Below are 23,068 nucleotides of genomic sequence, written 5' to 3'. Positions count from 1 at the left end.
TTTTCTTTGCCTTTTTTCACTATGCAAGGAGAACTCAAGACTGTGGTGTTACAGTGGGATCGTAGTCTTTACTCAAAATCTGGAGGTCATTGCTGCAAGAACTCATTGATGCTATTTCCAACCTAAAAGTTTACAAGGTTCCCAAAAAGAGGATTGAGAGGTATTTCCCTTTTCATTTAGTTCATCTAGATTGCACTTACAGAAAGTGTAACCATTCACGCTCTATCCAAAGTGTGTGACATTCCTTTGAGTCTCATCCCATCATTTTTTCCCATCACTCTCCTAGAGTTTCTGAGACTCTAGTTAATTCAGCCAGGGTGTATTATCCTCCCTGTCTTCCCGATTTGTTCCCAACTGTGATCCCATGGCTTGGCTTGTTTTTCTCCTGCTTTTCTGCTCCCTTGTTTTGCTCTCAGCAGCCCCGCTCCTGCTCTGTACCTGTGAATTACTTCTTAACAGGCTGCTTTGTGGCTTTTCCAATCTGGCTGACTCCCTCTCAGTCAATGCCTGTACTCAGCTGGGCTTTTGCTCCTCGGGCTGCCCTTTGTCATCGGTGCTTCAGCTGGTTTGCAGCTGTGCACCCGTAGGAGCTGAGCTGGGAGGGATCAGCTTGAAGGGAGGGAGGGATTCTGCTTTGAAGCAGAACTCTCTCGGTCACCGCAGCAAATCGTTTTGTGGTCATTATCCAGCTAGCGTTGTGCTGCGATGCTGATAAATCTCTGCAGCCAGACAGGAGATTTCTGGGATATACCCACCCATGAGCTGGAGGTAGGAGCCCTGCACCCCCTCTGGTAATGTCACCAGACAATGCAGAGCTTCAAGGGCAGGGCTGGTGGGGCAAGAGGCTGAAGCCAGCACAGGACAGTGGTGGTGGCAGCTTTCTCATCCTTTGGCAAGTGATGGCTCTTTTGCCCAGCCCAGCAGGATGGCATTTCTGGAGGGGAAAAACAAAAATTCAAAACAGGCATTGCCCAGAAGTGATACCGTGCTAGCCAGGCTTTTGGCATGGTTCATGGTAGTAGTGAAGGATATGGGGTGGTTTGTGGACGCTAGATAAGAGAAATGGTTTAGGGATCAGAAGTCTGGATAGATCTTCCTGTTATCACTGTTCTTTCTGCAGCTGATGGGATTTGCTCACCCCTGTTCCAAAAAGTGGTTGTGTTTCTGCTGTCAGTATTTTCTGAGATACTCAATTTATATTTATCCATCGCTAGCATAATCTTCTCTGTGGTTTTTTATGGAGTTACTCTACACAGGAAGAGGACCTCCCCGTGTCCAAGCACTGACCTGCATGCCAGTGTGGGTCTTGGAACAGTTTGGGGAAGGCACTGAAATAAATAAAATATTTGACCAGCTAAATAGTAGAGCCTAAGCCTCCTCCCTACCTTGTGTGGTTGCATTTAAACACATCCAAGTCAAAGGAAAGAGAGAAAACAAGCAGGGCGTGTGACCAGCCCCTGATGGGTGCCCTGGGAACTGGAGGCTGAGGCCCGCAGTGAACAGAGGGTGATGATTCAGCCTAATAAAGCTAATGGCTTTATGCAGTCAGGCAAAGGAAATTGTGGGATCATGATGCAGCAACTGTCCTATAGCAGTTTGTTTCTATCATCCAGATGTGGCTTCATGCCCCCACCACCCCACCCTTTCCGTTTTTCCTGTACCTAAATGCTTTCTCTGGTGAGGAGGAGGAGCTGAAACACTGTGTTCTCAGGAAGAAGAGTAGTCTGTGAGACAGCTGCACCTAAATGGTGTGAGAGTGAACGCACAAGGAAGGGAGCTCTGGGACTGCATGGTGGGACCACAGCTGCTGAAGCATATGGGTTCTTCTAGCACCATCAAACTCAGCAGGCTTCTCCAGATGACCTTGTCCCTGGACACTGGTCCTAGGAAATCCTGTAGCACAGAGAAACCCAAGCTGACGGGCAAGGTTGACTTCTAACTTCAACAGGGCTACATTGTCATGCAACTGTCGCGTGTCTAACCAGCTCTTTCTCTCCTTTCCCCAGGGAAGACGATGAAGCTGTAGAGATGCTTCCCTACGTCATTGCCACCCTGGGCTCAGTAGGGGCCCCCTGCAAAACTCCCACATGCAACAACAACAGCACTACCAAGGACTACTGCTACAGTGCACGCATCCGCAGCACTGTGCTGCAGGGGCTGCCCTTCGGTGGGGTGCCCACTGTCCTAGCCCTTGACTTTATGTGCTTTCTCGTAAGTCTACCTACTGTTGCTTCAGCACCTTCTCCCCAGTTAACCATGAAACAAGAACAGTGGTCAGATGATTAGAGTTGAGGGCCCCAAATGCCATCCCTGATTTTGCTGCTGGCTGACTTTCTGGCCCTGATCAAGTCTCCTAGACACTGTGGGCTTAGCCACTATTGACTTAGCTCCAATAGCACCACACTGAGTCCCATGGAATGGTGTTGCAGCCATAAGGATGGGGGTGATGTTAGGTCAGTCCTGCAGCCCAAATGTCCCACTTATGTTGCCAAGGATTTGCATGTTCTTCCTTAGAAGCTGTGGGACCACAAATGATATAGCCATAATTTCAACTTCTAGGAACCACAGGGCCTTTTGATTCTGTGAGGCTACCTTAGCTACTGTATGTTGCATCCTGGACCTCTGCCTCCCACAGCTATCCAAATAGTCTGATTTAACAGTCCTGGGAACTTGTGCTCTCCTGTGGCCTCAATGTGCTGTTAACTGAGGACTCTGTCCCCTTCTACTCTCCTTGTTCCTGTGGCTCTGCTTGCAGAGGACAAGGACAGAGTTGGACAATGCTTTTTATCACAGCTTCTCTTTTGGTCTCTTCCAGGCATTGTTGTTTGTCTTTTCAATTTTGCGTAAAGTTGCTTGGGACTACGGACGCCTGGCCCTGGTGACTGATGCTGACAGGTAAGCATGGGAGAGTGGCAGGGGAATAAGATGGGAGTAGTGCCCTTCTTTGCTGTGAGGCAGAAGGGATAAATCCCATTTTGTGTGCCTGAGCAGCTGGAGAGGAGAGGCAAACCTGCCAGTTGCATCCACTGAGCTCCAAAAATAGGAAGAAATCCCCACTTACTGGCTTTTTGTTACAGCATCTTTCTCCCAACACACGGAGTGGTCCCCGCTGGCTCCATATTGCTTATGGTCCCTTCAGTGACAGAGATGTGCAGGGGCCCTTACAGAGGAACAGCATATAGAGGGAGGAGAGGAACAAGAGCTCACAGGAGGGGTGAGGGCTGCCACAGTAAAGGCTTTATTAAGCCTCTGGAGGTGTCTTTGTGGCTCTGCTGGATGCAGTTCTTGGTAAGAGCACTTGACAGTAGTATGCTGCTTTTCCAGGTGTGGTACTGCTGTGCTGATGCGAGCTTGGCTCAACATCCCAAGTGCTGATTAATTGGTCTGGGTGTGGATCCTTTCTGCCCAATGCATTTGTGGGATACAGTGTCTGTCAGCAAAAGCTGGGGCCCGTTGGGGGTGGCAGCTCCACAGCAGAGGGAGCACTCCCTGCACAACAGTGGAAAGAGGAAGAGTTGTTTTCTTCCAGCACCAAACCAAGAATTCTCCTGGTTTAGATAAGCGGTCCTGGATAGGTTTAGATAAGCAGCTGTGTCCCTGTGGCTCCTCTGGCCATCCTTTCCAGGTCTGACTGGGGAAATCAACTGTACAGAGGTAGTGGAAGGGAAACAAGGGTAAAGGAATAATCATAGGAGACCTCACTGGGGACAGGACAGCAGGATTAAGCAATCTGGATCCAGGTACTGGCTGGAAGCTTCAGGGGCTGCACAGCTCTGGCCTTCAGTGAGGAGAGAGGGCTGGACTTTCTCAGAGGTAATGCTTGAGCACCTTGGGTCTAAGGGAGTGCAAGCAGTGGCTGTAGGCTGAAAGGTGCCAGCTGTTTGGAGAGGGAGAACTGGTAAGCAAAGGGAGAAGGACAGTGTGGCTATGGATTGAGCTGTGGATCAACAGGACTGAGATCTCAGGGAAGAGCCCATATTGCTTGGCTCATCCATGGGGTGGAATGAGAATTTAGAGAGGGGAATGGATGTGTGTTTGTTGCTTTTGGGTGGGGAGGAGAGATATGGAACGGGAGCTCAGATGGCAAAGAGGGAGTCCCAATAGTCTCCTACCTGACCCTATCACTCAGGAACTCCCTGCAATGTCCATGGTGTGGAGCTAGCTCACCTTCCCAGTGAAGCCAGCTTCCCTTCAGCTGGCAGCAAAGCACTCTGCCCCTGGACCAGTGTGTGTTCCAGATTGCTGTGACTTGAGGTGTTGTTGGGCTCTGGAAGCAAGGTCTTCTCCAGCCTGACCATTGGCAGGTTTCTCTTCTTCAGGATGATGTGGAGCCATGTTGGATGCATAGTTCCCTGCAAAAGAGGAGAACTCAGCACTACTCCCCTGGTTATAACCTCTCCCTTTCTGTTTCTGTGCCCCCAGGCGCCGACGCTGGGAGACGGAAAGAGAGGAGCGGGAATAGTATGTTGTTTTTTCAGGGTCTCATTTCCTCTCTCTTTCTTGCTCACAACCACATTCTCCTTTTCTCTTGCAGCTTTCTGTCTTGCTTCTGAACTAATCGAAATGGCTGGGAGTTTGGGCATGGATTTGTGCCTCTCAGTGGATTTGTGCTCTTCCTTCCCTCCCCTTTGTGTCATCCATTACCACAGCTGAATGCACCCTGGTTTTCCCCTAGTAGCCCTTAAATGCTCCTTGAGAGCAGCATTGCCAAGGAGCTCTCAGCCCTGACCAGCCCTGCTCTATCTGCTTGTGTCCAGCTATCCTGCCTTGTGATGGAAGTAAGCAAACCTGCTTGCCTGAGCCCACAGCACACTCAGGTCACCCAGATGCAGGGGAGGCTACTTTGCCTGGTCTGTCTTGTGCCAGATTGCCACAAGGGCAGTTCCCTTGCCAGCTGCAAGGGTAGGCAGGTGCACAAAGAGGATCTGACAAGATTTCTGTGTCTTTTCCTTTTTACCCCATGAGCCTGCTGGGACCAGGGCATGTGTTAGTCCTTGTCCCTAGCCACCTAAACCCACACCCAGCAAGGCAGCACCTTTGATTTTCTCTCTTCCCCTGCCAAAGAAACTTTCTGTCTCTGCTGCTCAAAGCCTCCTTCGGCACTTTGGCCTGGTATTGCCCATTAAGCCCTGCCATGTTCTGTCCTCCCTGTTCTTACCTCTTTCTTGCTGCTTTTATGCCTGAGAAAAGACCATCACCCGTGCCTTGCCGACTGGCTGGGTGGTTTGTGCTGCAGAGGGGATGATCAACTGGCAGTGTATAGCCTGCCATGGTTGCGTCAGCCACCATGATTCATGTCTGAGGCCAGGGCAGCAAACTGCAGCCTCTTTTTCTGACTTGCAAAGCCTCATCCACTTGCAAAGCAGAGGCCTGCTACTGCCTTAAGAGGCTACAAGAATGTGCCTGTTTTTGCAGCTGATCCTTGCCCTCAGGAGCAGAGCAGTTGAAGTTGTGAAAACAGAACTGGTGGTAGCTGTGGTACATGGCACAGAGGGGACCTCTCGCTCGTGCTTGAGTGCTTCGCTAGTGGTTGGCCCTGCTTCAGGTGTGTCTGGCAACTTTTCACTGCTAACATCTTGTGGGGGGAGTAAGGCAGAGGTAGCAGAGCCATCATGCTCTGATGAATTTTTTAGAGGGGCTTCATTTATCCTCACAAGTGCTTGTCTCTCTTCAGGGGGCCACTTCTCCCTGCTCCTGTTTTTCGTCTGCGCTTGCTGGAGCACTCTGCTCCACACATACCACACATACCACCCGCAAAGCTACTGCGTGAGCTGGGACAGTGTTGGTAGCCAGAAGCCTCCAAAAACCTGTGGATTTCAGTGAGGAAGCCTCATTCTGTCTGTGCTCCTGCAGGGCTAATGGCACATTCCCATCTCAGCTGTTCTCTGCTGGGGGGTGCAGCGACAGGTGGTGGGTTAGGAGGACATTTATGTCACCTGGTACTCCCAGCCCTGGAATGTGCAACATCGCTCTTTGTGGGAGAGGGCATCCTCCTCTGATCTGTTTCCTTTTCATGAGAATCAGCAAGTGCCCTTGTCCTGCTACTTGTCAGAGCTTGCAGTAGTCACCAACAGTCTTAACTGGCAACTCAGTGTGCACTGGGAGGTTGTAGCAACCTACCCACACGTCTGTGTGTGAGGGAAGTGATCACAGAGCCCTGTGGCTCTTGCCACCTTTGCAGACACCTCCAGCTTCACACCACAGCATGCCTGGCTTGTCCTCTCGGAGCCTGTGATTCCTTTGGCCTGAGGCTAGCTGTGCCTCACCCTTCTCCTTCCCTGGCAGGGCCTGCACCAAACCTGCATCATGCAGGGTTCCACCTTAATCTTGTTATTTGGGGCAATCTTGTTTTCACCACTTGTATCATCAGTGCTTTGCTTTAAAAAGTCTCCATCCAGGTGCAGGTGCTGTTGGAGCTCTCTATTCAGCTTTCCATCTTTAGCAGGGTTTTGCATCCTCTGTTTTCTCAACACTTCAGGTCATCCTGATTATTGTCACTGCGTTCCCCTGCATGGAGCTGAGTTATCTTGGTCCTGTCATAATATGACACTCCTCTCAGTTGTGCCCTCCAGTGCTGCTTCTGCCCTGCCCTCTACTTTTTCAGTACCAGGAAGCCAAAAGTACATGGTGTCATCATGCTGGGCTCTCCTCAGGGCTGAAATTTTCTTCTCGGCAGAAATTTTCTCCTCAGCAGAAATTCACCCTTGCTCCCTGTGCTCAGCTGCAAGGGCTCTGTGATTATAAAGAGCTGGATGTCTGAGAGCTGGGTCAAAGCTGTCTCTGTCCCTCCAGCAGAGCAGAGTGTTGGGCTGTGCAGTGGCAAGGCTGCACACCACTGTCTAATCTGCACTGCTGTAGTCCCCTGACCTTCAGCTAATCTCCTTTCCCCTGTCTTCATTACTTCCAGCTAGGAGCTGGGGACTCAGCAGGTGCTGCTCTGCTCTGAGAGGCCACGTGTTTCATCCAATTGCCTTAAGAATGTTGAGGATCTTTGCTTGTTCTCCTTCCCATAGTGTCATCCACCTCCTCTCTAGCACTTGCCTCTCAGCAGCTGTTTCTCTGTGTTCTTGCCCATCATACCCTCCCTTGAGCCTGTACTGACTGTAAGGAGACTGTATTTTTATTTACTTTTTTTCCCCTTTGTTTTTAGCTTTCAGTTCAGTCATATCTCCTCTTGCACCTCCAAGATCCCAGCCTGCTGTTGTCATCTTGCAAGTGCTGTTTAATTTAGGTGTCTGGGCCATTTTCTTGCCTCCTTTTCCAGCTGCCCTCTGCCTCTATTTGTAGTGGGGGCTGTTGTCAGCCTTGGATGCTTCTGCTGCAGGTTGTTCATCTAGGTACCTGCCTCTGGCTGGAGTAAAGCGGTCTGGGATATTCACCCTTCTTGCTTTCCTGTCCTTTAGCATGGAGACATTTGCTTTTAGCTGTCCGCCCTGGTCCTGCTCAAGGGATTTCAAGGCTGGAGGCTCCAGCTGAGGTTGGGGAGCAGGTTGCACTGAGCCTGGCTCCAGGCAGCTGCATTCTTCCTCCTGCACTGAAGCACTAAGGGCAGAGAGGACTGGTGTAGTAGGATGCAGCCCACCAGACTCCTTCCTTTGTCTTCCTGAAGATGAGTGAGGACAGGAACAGCTGCCAGTGCTTCTCTGGCCATGCCAGAGCCAGAGGGGCTGTGGCAGCCTCCAGTTACTGCTTCCTTTCCGCTGTCTAAACCCTGTGCTATACAGACCTCATGTCTCCTCTGTGGCAGCCTCTGCCAGCCTCCATGTGCAGAGACTGCCACATAGTGCAGGTGCCTTTCAGAAGGTGCCAAACAAGAAGCATCCATGGCTAAACCCATGGGCTTTCCCAGGCTCAGCATGCCATCTGGGAAGGGTTCTCTCTTTACTGCTACCTCTGATCTTACTTCTCTCCATCTCACCTGGTGCAAACTGACCTGAATTAACTTCTCATCTCCTGGGTGCTCGTGGTTCCTGGCCAAGGCTCTTTGCATCTTCTAACTTTTTCCCTCACCTCCCACTTGTCATTTTAGCGTAGCCTCCGCCCTGCATTCTGACAACCATGACCGCTACGAGCGCCTCACCTCCGTCTCCAGCTCTGTGGACTTCGACCAGAGAGACAACGTGAGTAGCAGCAAGAGTCAAACACTTTGCCTTTGAGGGGCCAGAAACCCACAGCTTGGCTGAATCAAGGGCTCTTCAGAAGAAACACTTTTTGCCCATTTCTGGGCCTTAAGTCCCACATCTTTTAGTGTGATGGATGTGGTGTAGAGCTCAAGGAGCTATGCAGCTTCTAGATACATGCTTAAATAAATAGGCTCTACATCCCTGTGCATTAACAGACATCTGTCCAGCCTATAATTTCAGCATTACAAAGGATACTTACTTGCCAGCTCTTCCTCACCCTGCAGTCTATCTCTACTGGTTTTTTCCTCGCTAAAGGGGAGGCACAGTTCAGTAGGATAATGGGTGTGATGGATGGGGGGGTGAAGCTCCCCCAGGTGTCCTTTGAGGAGCACTGACTTGGCCCAGCCTACCTTTCCAGTCCCTACAGAGCTTCTCTTGTCCAGCATGGTGGCTAAGGTACCTATATGCTGTATTTTCTGGGTCTCCCTAGGTTGTGGAGAGCTTCCATATTAGCTAGGAGCCCACGGGTTGCCTGGAAGGTTGAGCTGCCAGTTGGTAGGGAACAGCCACACAACAGAATCTAACTTCTGTTGTGCTCCATGGAGTAGCACTGTCACCTCCTTCACCTTGGCCCATCTGTGGCTTTGCACATCTGGGTGCTTGTGGTCTGCCCCTACCCTGAGCCAAGTATGTGGAGGTGCAAGGACTCCAGCCTGGTCCCTGGAGCCTTTGAAGGAGGGAGCTGGGGTAAAGGAACACAAGAGTGATGTGAAACTGTCCTGTTCTCTTTTTGGACAGGGTTTCTGCTCCTGGCTGACAGCCATCTTCAGGATAAAGTAAGTGCCCCAGGACCTGCATGGGGAACCCACATGGGGAGGGGAGCGCAATGCCGTGTTATTGGGACACCTAGTGCAGTACAGGTGCGTCAAGTCACTGCCCTTGCTGTGGCCCCCTCTCTGGACATCACAAGTGAAATGTGTCCTCTAGAGAGGACAAGCAACACAGGACTATGTGAGGAGTCCTAAAGCAAAAATAAGGTCACACAGTGAGTCTGTGACAGAGGAGAGAACCCATCCCACAGCTGCCCCATCTCAGAAACACTGTCCACCGTGCTGCAAAGATACTCCTCTCCCTGGCACTCTTGCTAGGGGCACTGCTGTCTGAGGAATGGTTATGAGGAGGGGACTGGAGGATGCAGGGAGCCTGATGATGCACAGGAGTAGTCTCCCAAGCACTTCTATTCAGAATGCTATGGGATAGCATCAGCATCCTGTATCTTAGCAGGGAAGGCAAGGCCCACCTGAAGAGTATAAGGTGAGGTTTGTATGTGTCCGATTGCCTCTCCTGGGGGACAGAGGACAGGACCATGGGGAGCAGTGCTGGGTAACCATTGCACAGGCAGGTTTCAAGGCTGAGTGCTGGGCTCCCAAACCCAGAGTGTGGCTACAGCTCTGTATGGCAGAACCAGGGGTGCTGTGTGTGCTCAGATCAGGAGGGCAGCTGTGACCCTGTACTTTTCTCCAGCACTTGAGGAAATGTAGAAAATTGCCTGACAGCCTTTCTCTCCCTGGCAGGGATGATGAGATCCGGGACAAATGCGGGGCCGATGCAGTGCACTACCTGTCCTTCCAGAGGCACATCATTGGGCTGCTGGTGGCCGTGGGTGTGCTTTCTGTGGGCATTGTGTTACCTGTCAACTTCTCAGGGGACCTGCTAGGTGAGAACAAGGAACCTTTGGCTGGGCTGGGGCATCTGCTTTCAACACCATGTTGCAGATTGCTGGGTAGCAGTAAAGGCCAGGACAGGTCTAGCACAGACAAACCCTAACTGCTGTCTCACTGTGAGTGTAGTGCATCCACAGGGTCATCCTGTGTAGCTTGGATTTTGAGGTATTCTGCAGGTGATACTCTTGCTGTAGCTCACTCTAGTGGTGCTTTGTCCCACTCAGTGTAACTGAACATGCTTATTTCTGCTTCTTTCTCCCTAGAAAACAATGCCTACAGCTTTGGGAGGACAACTATCGCTAACCTGAAGTCTGGGTATGTGTAAGCAGGGGTGGGATGGATAATTGGGACCCTCAAGGGATGGTTTGTAAATGTTCACTTGCTGCAGAGCCTCATCTCCTTGAAGGTTGCATTTCTGCCCTTGCTATGAGGCTGCTGTCCCTGCTCCAATTTCCAGGCTGAGCTCCTGGAATTTGGTTGTAGGGCATCTGTGTGCTATGCTGATTACACTCATGGACCCAGTGCCTTCAGGGCCTGAGCAGTCATACACAGACTTGTAGTGGCAACTTTGCATTGACCTTTGTGGTCTCCCTTGTGACAGGAATAACCTGCTGTGGCTGCACACCACCTTTGCTTTCCTGTACCTGCTGCTGACAGTGTACAGCATGCGCCGGCACACTTCCAAGATGCGCTACAAAGAGGATGACTTGGTGAGCAGGATCTGGCCACTCTCCCAGGCACATTTTCCCATGCCCTGTGGTCGTCAGGTATTGCTTGGAGTGTTCATCTTCTTGGAGAGAATGCTGACCACCTCAATTTCCAGAGCAATTTAGGGCTGTCATGTTTTGGCTGTTTTTATTCTGCCTGGCCAAAGGCAGATCACCTCCAAAGCAGCAGCCATGACTGCCTGTAGGGAAACAGGAGAGGCCTGCACTGGGTAAACATGCAGAAGGACCCCATTCTTCCTTGGGGGTTGTTCCAGCTGCTTTTGCTTTCTTGATTTCTAAAGGATAGCCCTGTTTCTGTTCAGGCTCCTACGGTGTAAGTCCCTAGCCTGTCAGTCTGCAGCACACACAGGTGCAGGATGACAACAACTAGGGGAAGCACAGGAGAGGGTGAGCCCTGGTTGCTAGAAGTGATGGGGCTGCCCTTTTTCATCACTGACACAGATCTTGGGAGGGTGGGGCTTGCTGCAATCTGATCTTTTACACCATGCACACCTACCTTTCCTTTCTCTCTTCCTTCCAGGTTAAGCGAACTCTATTCATCAATGGGATCTCAAAATATGCTGAGCCAGAGAAGATCAAGAAGCATTTTGAGTAAGTCTCACTGTGTCCCTGAAGACTGCTTTGTAACAGGGAAGTATTTATGAGGGTAGTACCAGTGTTACCTGGAATGGCAATAATACATTGAGAGCAGAGAGCTAGGCAAAATCAGTGAACGCCTTTACTTTGGGTCTCTCACTGTTATTTTTCTGCTTTTTATCTGAATGTGAAGTATCCTTTATTTTGTGCCTTGGGATATGCCTAGCTATCTCTTGCAGAGCCATAGGGGGTCAGTGTGGTAAGCAACGGACAGGGCATGTCTTGAGATGTGGTTATACATCTCAAGATGAGATACAGGCAGGACATGCTCAAGCAGTGACTGTGGGATGTTGTGCTGCTATCCTGATCACAGTCCTTGTAGAAAGTATATCTTTTTAGCAAGAAAATTAAATTCCTCTTCTGTCAGAACCTCACTGTCAGGACCATGTTAAGAAGCACCATGGGCAGAGAAGAAATGCTTTGTACCCTTTGGGAACTCTTCTGCCTCTTCCTGACCACAAGTCTGTGAAGACAGAGAGGGAGTGTGGGGTCAGAGGGGCTCCTTGCTGCTATAGGGCAAAAGTCCAGCAAGTTGGTGCCAGTCGTGATGAATGGATGCTTCTCATCCACAGGGAGGCCTATGCTAACTGCACTGTCCTGGAGGCCCGTCCCTGCTATGATGTTGCCCGGCTGATGTTCCTCGATGCAGAGAGGTAATCTTTATTTTGGGAGAAAAGGCAGAGGAAGCTGATGCTGCTGATACCCCCTCAAGTCTGGTGCTACAGAGCTTTTATTTGTTTTTCTTTTCTTCCTTCTCTTCCGCTTTCCCGTTTCCAGGAAGAAAGCTGAGCGTGGGCGAATCTACTTCACCAACCTGCAGAGCAAGGACAACACCCCGTCCATGATCAACCCCAAGCCCTGTGGCCACCTGTGCTGTTGTGTCATCAGGGGCTGTGAGGAGGTAGGGGAGAGCTGGAGGTGTTAGGCAGCAGTTGGGTGTCCGGTGGCTTGGGTTTCCAGATCATCTGTCCTCTGACCTCTGTCCTCCTGCTCAGGTGGAGGCCATTGAGTATTATACCAAGCTGGAGGAGAAGCTCAAAGATGACTACAAGAGGGAGAAGGAGAAGGTTAATGAAAAGCCTCTGGGGATGGCCTTTGTCACCTTCCACAATGAGACCATCACAGCCATGTGAGTGCAAAGGGTCCTGCCCTCCCCAAGAAGGTGACTTGTCCTAGCCCTTGCCCTAAATCAGAAAAACAGCAGCACTAAAGCATCCCCTCAGCTTGCACCTGCCAGTTCTTTGTGTCAGCATGTCCCTCTTTCTCTTGTCCAGAATCCTCAAAGATTTCAATGCTTGTAAGTGCCAGGGCTGTGCATGCCGTGGGGAGCCCAGGGCCTCCTCCTGCAGTGAATCCCTCCATGTCTCCAACTGGACTGTCAGTTATGCTCCTGACCCACAGAACATCTACTGGTAAGCAATTCTGTAGGGCTCAGTGGCCCTGTCAGTGGGAAAGGGGTGCACCCTCCCTTCCCCCCCTCCATCTGCTCCTCCGGTAACTGAGTGAGTAGTTCTTGCTGAAGCCCAGCCTGGCTGAGCTCGAGGTCTGGTCTGACAGGGAGGGGAGCTTTGGGCTGTGCAAGCCTTGGGCTGGCACTCCAAGTCCTGTTCACCAAGCCAGGCTGTGGTGTGCATGTGAAGCCCCACACCTGGTATTGTACCTTGTGCAGCCATCCTGATGCCCTCTTTCTCCCTCCCAGGGAACACCTTTCCATCCGGGGCTTTATATGGTGGATTCGCTGCCTTGTGATCAATGTGGTCCTCTTCATCCTTCTCTTCTTTCTCACCACCCCTGCTATCATCATCACCACTATGGACAAGTTCAATGTCACCAAGCCCGTGGAGTACCTCAATGTAAGGACTTTGGAGACAGGTGCAGGGTGGGTAGCACAAGAACCACCCCAAGGCACAACATCCCTGCAAGGCAGGGAATAGGGAGAGAGATTGTCAGCGTTCCCCAAGTCCTGTCAGCCTGACCATGAGGGAGGTGCTGAGCCTGGCCAGGGTGCAGTGGCAGTCGCAGTGCTGGGGACTTGGAATCAGCAAAGACAGCTGTACCTGTGGCTGGCACAGGAGCTGCTGCACTGTGTAACACGTGATTTCATCTCTACCTTGTTGCAGAACCCAATCATCACCCAGTTCTTCCCCACCCTGCTGCTGTGGTGCTTCTCTGCTCTTCTGCCCACCATTGTATACTACTCTGCCTTCTTCGAAGCACACTGGACCAGGTAAGGACAGCCAGCACCGGGTCTTACCTTCTCAGTGAGCTGACTGGCTGCTAGACACTTCTCATTGATGTAAAGCTCCAGGCTGGATCCTTCTGCTTGAACTTCTGTCTTCCACTCCAAGCATGGTGTTACATTGCACCTCTTGGGCACCTGAGGACTGCTGTGGACAGCTGTTCTGCCAGTCTTTAGCTGCTGTTGTGCAGCATGGTTGTCTGAGCAGAGCTTGACAGGTCTACAACAAGAAGAAAGCTGGGAGGAGCTGGGGCTGATCACTATGGGGAATGGTAGTAGCAAGGGAAGTCTTGGCTCAGGTGGGCAGGCAGGGGTGATGTGCCTGTTACCGTGTGTAAGACATAGCTGTTCCAAGGGAAAATCATTTCAGCTGGTCTGGCTTCTGGCCACAGGGAAGGCACTTGTACTGCAGAGCACTACAAGTGTGCTGCTTGTGAGGAACATTGGACATGCAATGTAAACTTCGTTTTCCGCTCTGTGTTGCGGAGACCAGTGGGGAGGGTGTCACCAACTCTTGGGATTGCAGGTCAAGGAAGATGATTGCAGAGCCCATGAGACAAGAGGGGGAACAGAGTAACAGATTTCAAAAGCTGGAGAGAAAGGGAGCATATTCATGTACTAGTAACGGACAGGGTGGGATTCAGATTAGACATTGGGAAGTGTTTACTGATGGAAAAGCCGTGGGACCACAGCTTGTGTGGCTGGTGGGGTGACAGTGAAAGACTAACAGCCTCTCTACCCTCAGGTCTGGAGAAAATAGGACAACCATGCACAAGTGTTACACCTTCCTCATCTTCATGGTCTTGCTGTTGCCATCGCTGGGCCTGAGCAGGTAGGGATTGTGGGAAGACAAGGCAAGAAAGGAGACATGGAGCACCGGGAAGGTTGATGTGCACCCATGATAGTTCTGTAATATATGCAACATCCTTTCCTCACTGCACTGGTGCCCTGGCCACCATCCCCTTGGGAGATGGTGTTTAATTTTGGTTGAGAGCAAGCCAGACCATACATGACTGGGTCTCTAGGACTTTATTGACTTAATCTGCAGACACATTGACATGTGCCATGGTGTTACAAATAGTGCAGGAAAAGTTGGCATGGCAGATAACTACATGTGAAAAGTCGGCTTGAGGTCTGCAGGTGAAGGAGGCATTCTCCACCTCTGTGCTCAGTGTGCAATCCTAATTTTGTGCAAAACTAGTGAATTCCCTCTTTAAGCCAGAATTTGAATTGGCTGTGCTGCTTGGCTGGGTGGGATAGTGTGGTTATAGCAGTGCTCATCATATATCCATTGGGTATATGCCTCAAATCTTCCTGCAGAGTTTACAGAATTGCCCTGTGGGAAACACTGATGCATCACCTGCCAACGACTGGTGTGGGCTGCAGCACTGAACAGACCAAGTAGAGGAACAGTGTGAGGAAGAAAAGGCCTGGGGAGTGGGTGTGGGACAGGGAACTCTCACCGTGCTAGTTCATTCCTTACACATTGTGGGGTCAGGGATCTTTAAGATCCCTTCCAACCCAAGCTTTTCTATGATATTATTGTCTACACCCCACCTAAATTTCATATTTGAGATACAGCCCCTCAGTGGTGATGTCAGGCAGCTCCTGCGAATAGACAAACCCTCTGACAGTGGCAGAAGAGTAGTCCTTCGTCCCACTGGGTGACTACAGCAATGTTTGCAAGACTAGATTAAAGATGCCTTGTTGCACGTAAACATGCATCTTGGGCAGGTGAATGCTCTTGGAAGGTTTCCATTTTGACCATAAAATGCAAAAGACCATGCTTCCTTCTGAGGAGTTGATCCACCTGCTGTTGCCTGTAGAGCTTTGTACTCCACCAGTGCCAGAGGACTGGGTGGTTTTATATCAAAAAATCAGAACTGAGGAAAACAGAATTTGTTTCTCCTAAGGGATTTTTTTAATCTCTTGTTGGAAGGTACCTTGTACTTAACCAGATTCTTCTGTAGATTCAGTCACCCCTTATATGGATGTTGTGCTCAAACAGGAGAGAGGAAAAATATTGATAGGATCAGGACAAAGGGATAAGAACACATGAGTGGGAAGCTTTACATCCCTTTTTGAGTGCTGCACTGTTTTGTTCTGGTTTATTTTTTTCCAATGTCCACTTTACATAATTGCTGACACACTCCAAGAGGGAACAAAACAATCTATGGCCAGAGCTTTGGATCCTTCTAGAGCAGCTTCTACATATTTGCTATATGCATGTCTCTCTGTCACTGCTTCTAACGGTTCCTCTTTTCTTCTTGCCCTCCTTCCCCACAGCTTGGATGTATTTTTCCGCTGGTTGTTTGACAAAAAATTCCTTGCTGAAGCTGCCGTGCGATTTGAGTAAGTGGAATTTAGCAGGAGGACTTCCTTTACAATGGGAGGTGGTTCTTTGGCATCCAAAGGTACTGGGGGCTCCCAGCTGCTGCCCTGCAAGGAGGGAGCACCTCTCACAGTCTGCTCTTGCTGCATTTCCCCAGGTGTGTGTTCCTGCCAGACAATGGGGCTTTCTTCGTCAACTATGTTATCGCCTCTGCGTTTATCGGGAATGCCATGGACCTGCTGCGCATCCCTGGTTTGCTCATGTACATGATACGCCTCTGCCTGGCCCGCTCGGCGGCCGAGCGGAGGAACGTCAAACGAGTATGTAGCGGGGCTGAGGGGATGGGTTGTGGCCTGCACCCAGGGAGGGGAGTGCTGCTGTGGGACTCCAACGGGGCTCACCCAGTGCTGTGTGTAGAGCTGGGTGTGTTGCACACTCCCACTCAGCTCTCAGGGTTCTCCTGCTGATGGGTCTCCATTCCCTCCTGCAGCACCAGGCCTATGAGTTCCAGTTTGGGGCTGCCTACGCCTGGATGATGTGTGTCTTCACTGTAGTCATGACATACAGCATCACCTGCCCCATCATCGTTCCTTTTGGTAAGGGATACCCCCTCCACCTCCCTGTGTCAGAGATGAAAGGGAGGCAAAAATGCTGATGTGGGGGAGATACTCCCTCTCAGTCTAGGAAAGAGGCTGATGCTCCACTTGGCTGGCTTTCTTCCCCTTCTCCCAGGGCTCATGTACATGCTGCTTAAGCACCTGGTGGACCGATACAATCTGTATTATGCTTACTTGCCTGCCAAGCTGGACAAGAAGATCCATTCAGGGGCTGTGAATCAGGTAGTGGCAGCCCCCATCCTCTGCCTCTTCTGGCTTCTGTTCTTCTCCACCGTGCGCGCAGGTGAGCACTGGGCCGGGATGCCAGCCCTTAGCCTCGTACTGAGCCACTTCCCTGGCCAGGCTCTGGTCCTGGCAGCCTCCAGCCACGGAGCACAGTCACAGTCCTTCTGACACTGCCACTTTGGTTTTCCTTTGCCCCAGGGTTCCTGGCCCCAACTTCCATGTTCACCTTTGTGGTCCTTGTGATCACCATTGTGATCTGCCTGTGTCATGTCTGCTTTGGGCACTTCAAATACCTCAGCGCTCACAACTACAAGGTGAGGCGGAATGGTGTGTACAGGACCCTTCTCCGTGGAAGCACAGCTCAGCCATAAAACAGCAAGGGCTCTGGGGGGGGGTCCCAGCCTGTTCTCCAGCAGAGCATGTCAACCCTGGGTTCACAGAGTGGATAGTCCCAAAGCTGTCCCTGCTGCCTGTATGCTGCTCCTGAGGTAGGAGAGCAAGTGTGTTGTCCTGGCAGTCTCAATTTCTCCTTTCCTCTCCAGATTGACCACACAGAAGTTGATGCCATGGACAACAGGCAGAATGGGAGACCTGCCACCACTCTGCCGGCTCCCAAATCAGCTGTGAGTCACTGTTCCCACCTCTGTGCCCTGGCACACTCCTTACCTGAGTTTGGAAAGGGGGAGGTAACTCCCTGTCTGAGTACCTCACTCCTCACTTCTCATTCTTCTGAGTCAGCACCTGGATCCTCCCAGTGAGGGTGGGAGGCAACTGTTGGGCACTGTGCCCCTCACCTGCTCTGGGTGATGAAGCATAACCCCCACACACACACCTCTTTCCCGCTGCTCCTCAGATGCTGTACATTTACTTTCCGCCTCTCTTTCGGCTGGGACAGTGAATCCAGCCGGGTCAGTCTTCCTTCTCATTCTGCATCTTTGCACGCTTGCACGCCAGCAGAGGCTGTCACCCACCGGGCTTGTCCTAGTGCCAACACAAAGGGGTCTCCATGGGCATTGCCTTGAAGTGCTTTGGGGACTTTTGTCCCCCCTGTCCAACATTCTGAGACACCAAAGTTGGTTTTCTGAAGTTCACCTTGGCTCACTGGCTCAGTCCAACTGCTTCTTTCCATGATGTTTTTGTACTGGGGGGTCTACTCAGAGCTGCAGAGATGGGATAAAGCAGAGCCTCCTGCTTCCTAAGGAGAGCAGGGCTGGGGTGGGCACATGTAATCCAGGCTCCTTTCTAGTCTCCATACACCTCAGGGCAGCAACTTTTCACCAAAAGGAGAATCCCTGTAAGAGGCAGGCAGAGCCTCAGGGGACACATCTGCTAGCAAAACAGGGAGTGCAGTCTTCCAATTCACATGGGCTCCAAAGAGCCTGAGAAGCCACATTCTTTCCCAGCCCAGGCTCCCTGTCCCAGAATGCTGGGGCTTCAAAACATATCCAGTGTTTCAGGGCCAAGCCCCTCTCTTACACCCTCTCCTGGTGCATTCCATGGAATCTGGACCCTTCCTCACCCTCCCAGCATATCCCCACGCTCAGCCTCATGCATGGTGCTTGGTGTGTTGTGCTCTGCTTCCTGGAGAAGTTCCCCAGACTCACATATGTTTCTGTTCTCTCCCCACCCCTTGCCTGCCCCCTGACAGAAGTACATCGCCCAAGTGTTACAGGACTCCTCGCCGGAGGCGGAAGCAACGGAGTCAGAGGACCAGGGATCACAGGATGAGGAGCTCATCAATGCAGATGGCATGAATGACACAGATTTCCAGTCGTGTGAGGACAGCCTGATAGAGAATGAGATCCACCAGTAGGGACCTCGAAGGGCAGGAGGGGAAGGAGGCCCAGGAGCAGGGCAGGCTGTGCGCACAGAGACCTGGGAAGAGGCACCCGAGGGTGCTGGCTGCTGCCCTTGCCCGCCCACCCCCCAGGGCCGCTGCCTTCAGTGAGGGCAGGGGCCCTGCTGCAAGCTCTCCATCTCCCTGCCCCTCCACCCCTGCGCCAGCCCAGCTGCTCGGCAGGCATGCTCTTTACTAGATACCTTCTTCAATGCATCCCTGGACCCCAGACTCCCAGAGGCTGGGGAGGAGGGGAACTGTAACCCCTGCGGTGCTGCCCTGGACCTGCAGGGAGGAGGAAAGCTGGGTGCTTTGTGGGAAGGGGCATAAGGGGAACATTTGGGGTCTTCTGAGTAGGCCACTTTATCCCCTGTCCTCCTGGTGAGAAACACTAATAATTTATTAGATTTACAGGAAGGTGATAAATTAAAAACTTCAGTCAGTCTATTGGAAACCCCACCAGGGTGGGGTTGGCTTTTGTTGCACCTTCACCCTGTGCTTGCGTGTGCCCTTTCTCAACGCCTTGCAGCATCCAGTTGGTGCAGCATCCCAAGAGCTGGTCCAGGCACAGGAGTGGTGACAGGCTTCCCCCTCACCACAGGGACAGTGACAGTGACAGCCTGGCTTGGTGGTCAAGGATGGCATCACGCCAGGGAAGGGGCACAGGGTTGGCATGAGCTCGACAGGCCCTCACAGGGTGAGGGGTGCTGAGGACATTTCTCATGGGCAGGAGGAGGCGCAGGCAGCCTCTCCCCCAGGTCCTGTTCCCTACTCCCCCAGGGGCACAGGCAGGGGTTTGCAGCATCATTTTAAGTGGCATGTTTCTTTGCACATTTTGCTCCCCTTTCAAACAAATCAACCTGACCCCCATGTGGTACTACAGCCCCCCTTTTGCTGCCCTGTGTCTGCACAGCAGGGTCAGGCTTGGAGCTAGGGGGGCTGTGTTGGGGGTCTCCTGGGTGCTAGGGAGAGGGGAGAAAGGGTCTCAGGCTACAGGCCCTCAACACCCTGCAACATCAGCACTGCCTGGTTGCAATGAGGCCCCATGAGCTGCCTTCCCTGAGCTGCTGCAGGGTCTACCCCCAGCTGAAGTGGTCAGAGAGGGAGGGAACCCTGGGAGAGCAGCCCCTAGGAGCCCTCTTCAACCAAGACCGCCATCTTCAGGGGCACAAAAGCCTCATGGGGCTGTGCTGACTTTCTTCACCTGCCCTGACTGGTGTAGGCTTCCCCTGCCATCACCCAGCCTGAGAGAGGGTGGTTATTCCTCTCCTACCTCTTGCCCTTGCCCCCTTCCTGTTGATAGCTGTGTCCCAGAGGCAGGCAGGGAACAGAATGGGTGGGAGAGGTGGACTGGAGCCCCTGGCACCTGGAAACAGGACTGACCCTGTTCAAAGACACTTTGTGAGGAGTTTCTGGTCAGTAATCAGTTGCCCTGAATTGCTTCCCCCCTCCGCTTGTGTAAAATGTAAAGGAAAATAATAAATCCCTCTGCTATTTAGCTATATTTATTTCCCTCGAACCCTGCCACCATCCTGTTTGGTGCTCATTGCAGACACTATCACCTTCCCTTTGCCTGTCATCTGTGGGTGTTGCACTGCCTTCCTGGGGCCGTGCCCTCCAGGGCCTGAGGACCTGGGTGAAAAAGGACAGTCATTTACCTTTTTGATCACCTGTGCTGGCCCTGGAGCTCCAAGCACTTTAATAGACCAGAACAAGTGAAGTGTCAGCCCTGCCCACTTCAGCTGCTGGGAAGGGTGGCCACATCTTATGGCTTTTCTCCCCCATGCCCACCACTCGAGGAAAGCAGCCAGACTCACACAGAACAGGCAGAGGGCTGCTCCAGGGAGGACACAGCTAACTTTCCTGTACACCTCCTCTATGAGAATCCCATGCCTGGTGAAAAGGGTGGATGGAAGGGATGTGGTTCTTCAGTGCGTGGGGAGGGCAGGCCACCCCAGCTTCCAGGGCTCGGCTGGGGCCAGAGCACACATGGGTGTGAAGGGGCATGGTGAGAGCCACCCATCCCCTCCAGGTAGCGGCCAGGAATGACATGAGCGTGTGAGCTGAGTTCCCAGTTCACTCTCAGGCTGGGAAAGGGAGGATGTTGATCCTGCTTCCCTATTCTCACACCCACCTACTGCCCTTGCTCCTGGTCCAGCAGGTGGGCTGGGATGCTATGGTCTCTGTAGGTATGGCCATGGTCTGGGGCTGCCTCTGTGGCTGTCAGGGCCCTGCCCACAGAGAGCTTTGTGTTCTGAGTGGCACTGTCTGTGTAGAGATGTGTATAATACCCTGTATATATTTGTGTACAAAAGAAAAAAGGAAAAAAAGGTATTTTTCTTGCAGTCTTTTCTTTGTGGAGTGGGGTGGGGGCTGGGACCTGGGAGGAGAGGACTCCAGCTGCTCCAGGGCTGCAGGAGCATGTGTGGTGCTAAAGGAGGAGTGGGAAGTTTTGTGTGAGCACAAGCCCTGCCCTGCTGCCAGGAACTCAGCCGTGGCTCACAGGCTCTCCCAACACAAATGGCTTTCCCTCTGACTTGCAGAGGCAGCAGACACTTTGCTGCTAAAAGCAGGTAGAGGGGGAGCTGTGTGCACTGATGGTTTGGGAATGAATAGGGTAGGGGAGTTTCACTGGTAGGCTCCTGGCAGATGTCAGTTTACCCCTACTGTTCCAAGAGCAAGTTGTATAGCCACCCATGCCATATCCATTGCAAAACCTGGACACCTGGATTGGGTGGACAGCTAAAGCCTTTGGGAAAGCATGAGGGGTGCTAGACCCCTGGAGCACAGAGGAGCATTTTGCCAACACATGATGCTCTTCATAGGTCAGCCCCTGAGTGCTGGGGCAGACAGTGAGCAGGCAGCCCCCAGGCTGCTCCCTGCTGCTCTCTCTGCAGGCTGGATATGGCACACTTCCCAGGAGCCTGCTGTGTGCTCTGCTCATGGCGTTGTGTACAGTGGCCGTTGCTTGGAGAGTGGCACAATGGACAGGCGAGGCCTGGCGTGGGCTGCTGAGAGACAGATGAGTGGCCCCAGCTCCCTCCCTGCCTCACTCTGTTCAGGCCCTGTGGCTTCATGTGCCAGCAGCACAGCATCAGCAGGGGACAGAAGACCCTCCTTCCCCTGGCAGCCCACAGCTAAAGGACAGGGAAGAGGCAATGCCTGAGAACAAAGAGAACTGAAGGCCAAAAGAAGAACCATGCCTGCTGCCAAGTCCTCGCAGCCATCGCTGCAAAGGAAAAGATGAGGGAAGGAAACAAGGAAATTGTACAGGGATTTGTGCAGGTGTTTTAGGGAAACTGCTTCCAAGCACAGGGTTGGACATGGGACAGCCTTTTTGACAGGATTATTTAGGAGCTGTCTCCTGTCCCAGAAGAGTCAGCTGTGAAAGCGGCTTTGGAGGCCACTGAAGGGTAATAAGACAGGAGCTGAACAGGACAATGGGGTCACAGCAAGGATGGGCACAAACCCAGAGCAGGAACAAGTCCTGGCACTACAGGGCCTCTTGCTCTTTGAAAGCACAGTGCTGCCTGCAGTTCTGTGCAGAGCTAAACAGTGACCTCAGCAGGGACCCCCTTATGCTTCCAGCCTGTGGCAAGCCTGGCAGGGAAGAAGATGAGTGGCAACAACTGAGAGCAGGGCACCCCAGGGCCTCCTCTGCACTAGGGTGGGCAGAACAAGCTGCCTGTAATAGAGTCCCCTGTGTAAGGATAGGGCAGCTCCAGTGGGTGCTGATCAGGACCGGACTAGTCTCTTGTGGGAGCAGCAGGACCATGCTACAGCTGGTTTTAAATGTTCAGGTTGCCCTTCCCTCAGGCAAGGGATGCGGCTCCTGGCCCTATGTGTTCCCTGCTTAGGAAGGATTTACCCTCTGGGGCAAGGTGGGGTGAGGTAGGAAGCAGGTGCCCTGTGAGTCCTGGGCTCCCGCAGCCTCCATGCCAGCTGCTGCAGTGAGGCTGCATGGGCACAGCCTCCCCAGCTGCAAACAGGCACCAGGGAAGGAGGAGAAGCTCCAGCGTTGGCGACACCCATTAGGATCACCCCGGTTCGGCCCTGGCACCGGAAGAATGGCAGTGCAGAGCTTCTTACCTGGGACAGAGCTGAGCTGAGCGGCTCATGCCAGCCCAAGCCATGTTAGACATGCTGGGCGAAGCCACACCAGGCCAAGCTGTGCCAATCCATGCTATGCCAGAAAAAGCCATGCTGAACCACCCAGGGCCCTGTGGTACCATGCCAATTTGACCATGCCTGCTGGTAACAGCACCACCCCGCATAGCTGCACCGTGAGTCACGGAGGGCACGCAGGGGCAGCCCCGCTGTGGCTGTGGAAAGCCCCAGGGCAGTGGGAGCTGCCCGGAGAGGGCCCTGCTGGCACCCAGCAGCAAGGGGCAGCTGGTGGGGAGGGTGCCAGCCGGGACACGCAGGGAGGCTGGGGCAGCTGGTGGCGGCGTTGGTGCCTGTGACTGCCTGGGCTTGAAGGACTGAGGTGGTGGGGGCACAGTCCCCCCAGGCATGAGGGAAGGAAGAAAGGACACAACAGTCTGCGACATCCTTTGGGACCACCGTACTCAGCCGTCGCACCAGAAGGTCAACAAGTCCTGAGGACA

The 23,068-nt window shown here is 52.5% G+C and overlaps 1 protein-coding gene across 5 annotated transcripts in view; it reads left to right on the top strand.

Annotated features, from left to right (window-relative positions):
* The window catches only part of TMEM63B (transmembrane protein 63B), a 48,563-nt gene extending 27,768 nt beyond the window's left edge, over nt 1-20,795 (top strand). For 2 of the 5 annotated variants that reach the window (XM_085055131.1, XM_085055127.1), the window contains exons 2-24: nt 2,007-2,211; nt 2,816-2,895; nt 4,423-4,461; nt 8,030-8,120; nt 8,922-8,959; nt 9,698-9,840; nt 10,111-10,162; nt 10,449-10,557; nt 11,096-11,166; nt 11,784-11,864; nt 11,989-12,112; nt 12,207-12,340; nt 12,486-12,623; nt 12,911-13,064; nt 13,332-13,438; nt 14,196-14,282; nt 15,737-15,802; nt 15,940-16,102; nt 16,273-16,378; nt 16,515-16,682; nt 16,823-16,938; nt 17,167-17,247; nt 18,273-20,795. In XM_085055131.1, coding sequence (XP_084911257.1) covers nt 2,029-2,211; nt 2,816-2,895; nt 4,423-4,461; nt 8,030-8,120; nt 8,922-8,959; nt 9,698-9,840; nt 10,111-10,162; nt 10,449-10,557; nt 11,096-11,166; nt 11,784-11,864; nt 11,989-12,112; nt 12,207-12,340; nt 12,486-12,623; nt 12,911-13,064; nt 13,332-13,438; nt 14,196-14,282; nt 15,737-15,802; nt 15,940-16,102; nt 16,273-16,378; nt 16,515-16,682; nt 16,823-16,938; nt 17,167-17,247; nt 18,273-18,437 — 2,496 coding nt within the window. In that variant the 5' untranslated portion in view covers nt 2,007-2,028 and the 3' untranslated portion in view covers nt 18,438-20,795. Of the gene's footprint in view, nt 1-2,006; nt 2,212-2,815; nt 2,896-4,422; nt 4,462-8,029; nt 8,121-8,921; nt 8,960-9,697; nt 9,841-10,110; nt 10,163-10,448; nt 10,558-11,095; nt 11,167-11,783; nt 11,865-11,988; nt 12,113-12,206; nt 12,341-12,485; nt 12,624-12,910; nt 13,065-13,331; nt 13,439-14,195; nt 14,283-15,736; nt 15,803-15,939; nt 16,103-16,272; nt 16,379-16,514; nt 16,683-16,822; nt 16,939-17,166; nt 17,248-17,362; nt 17,533-18,272 lie in introns of those variants that run through there. The other 3 variants (XM_085055130.1, XM_085055129.1, XM_085055128.1) reach the window with 3 other exon arrangements.
* Nucleotides 20,796-23,068: the final 2,273 nt, after the last annotated feature.

This window comes from Lichenostomus cassidix, chromosome 3, assembly GCF_008360975.1.
Source record: "Lichenostomus cassidix isolate B80296 chromosome 3, HeHo_3.0, whole genome shotgun sequence".
NCBI lineage: Eukaryota > Metazoa > Chordata > Aves > Passeriformes > Meliphagidae > Lichenostomus > Lichenostomus cassidix.
Note: the sequence above shows the minus strand (reverse complement) of the source record. Positions and strands in the feature narration are given on the sequence as shown.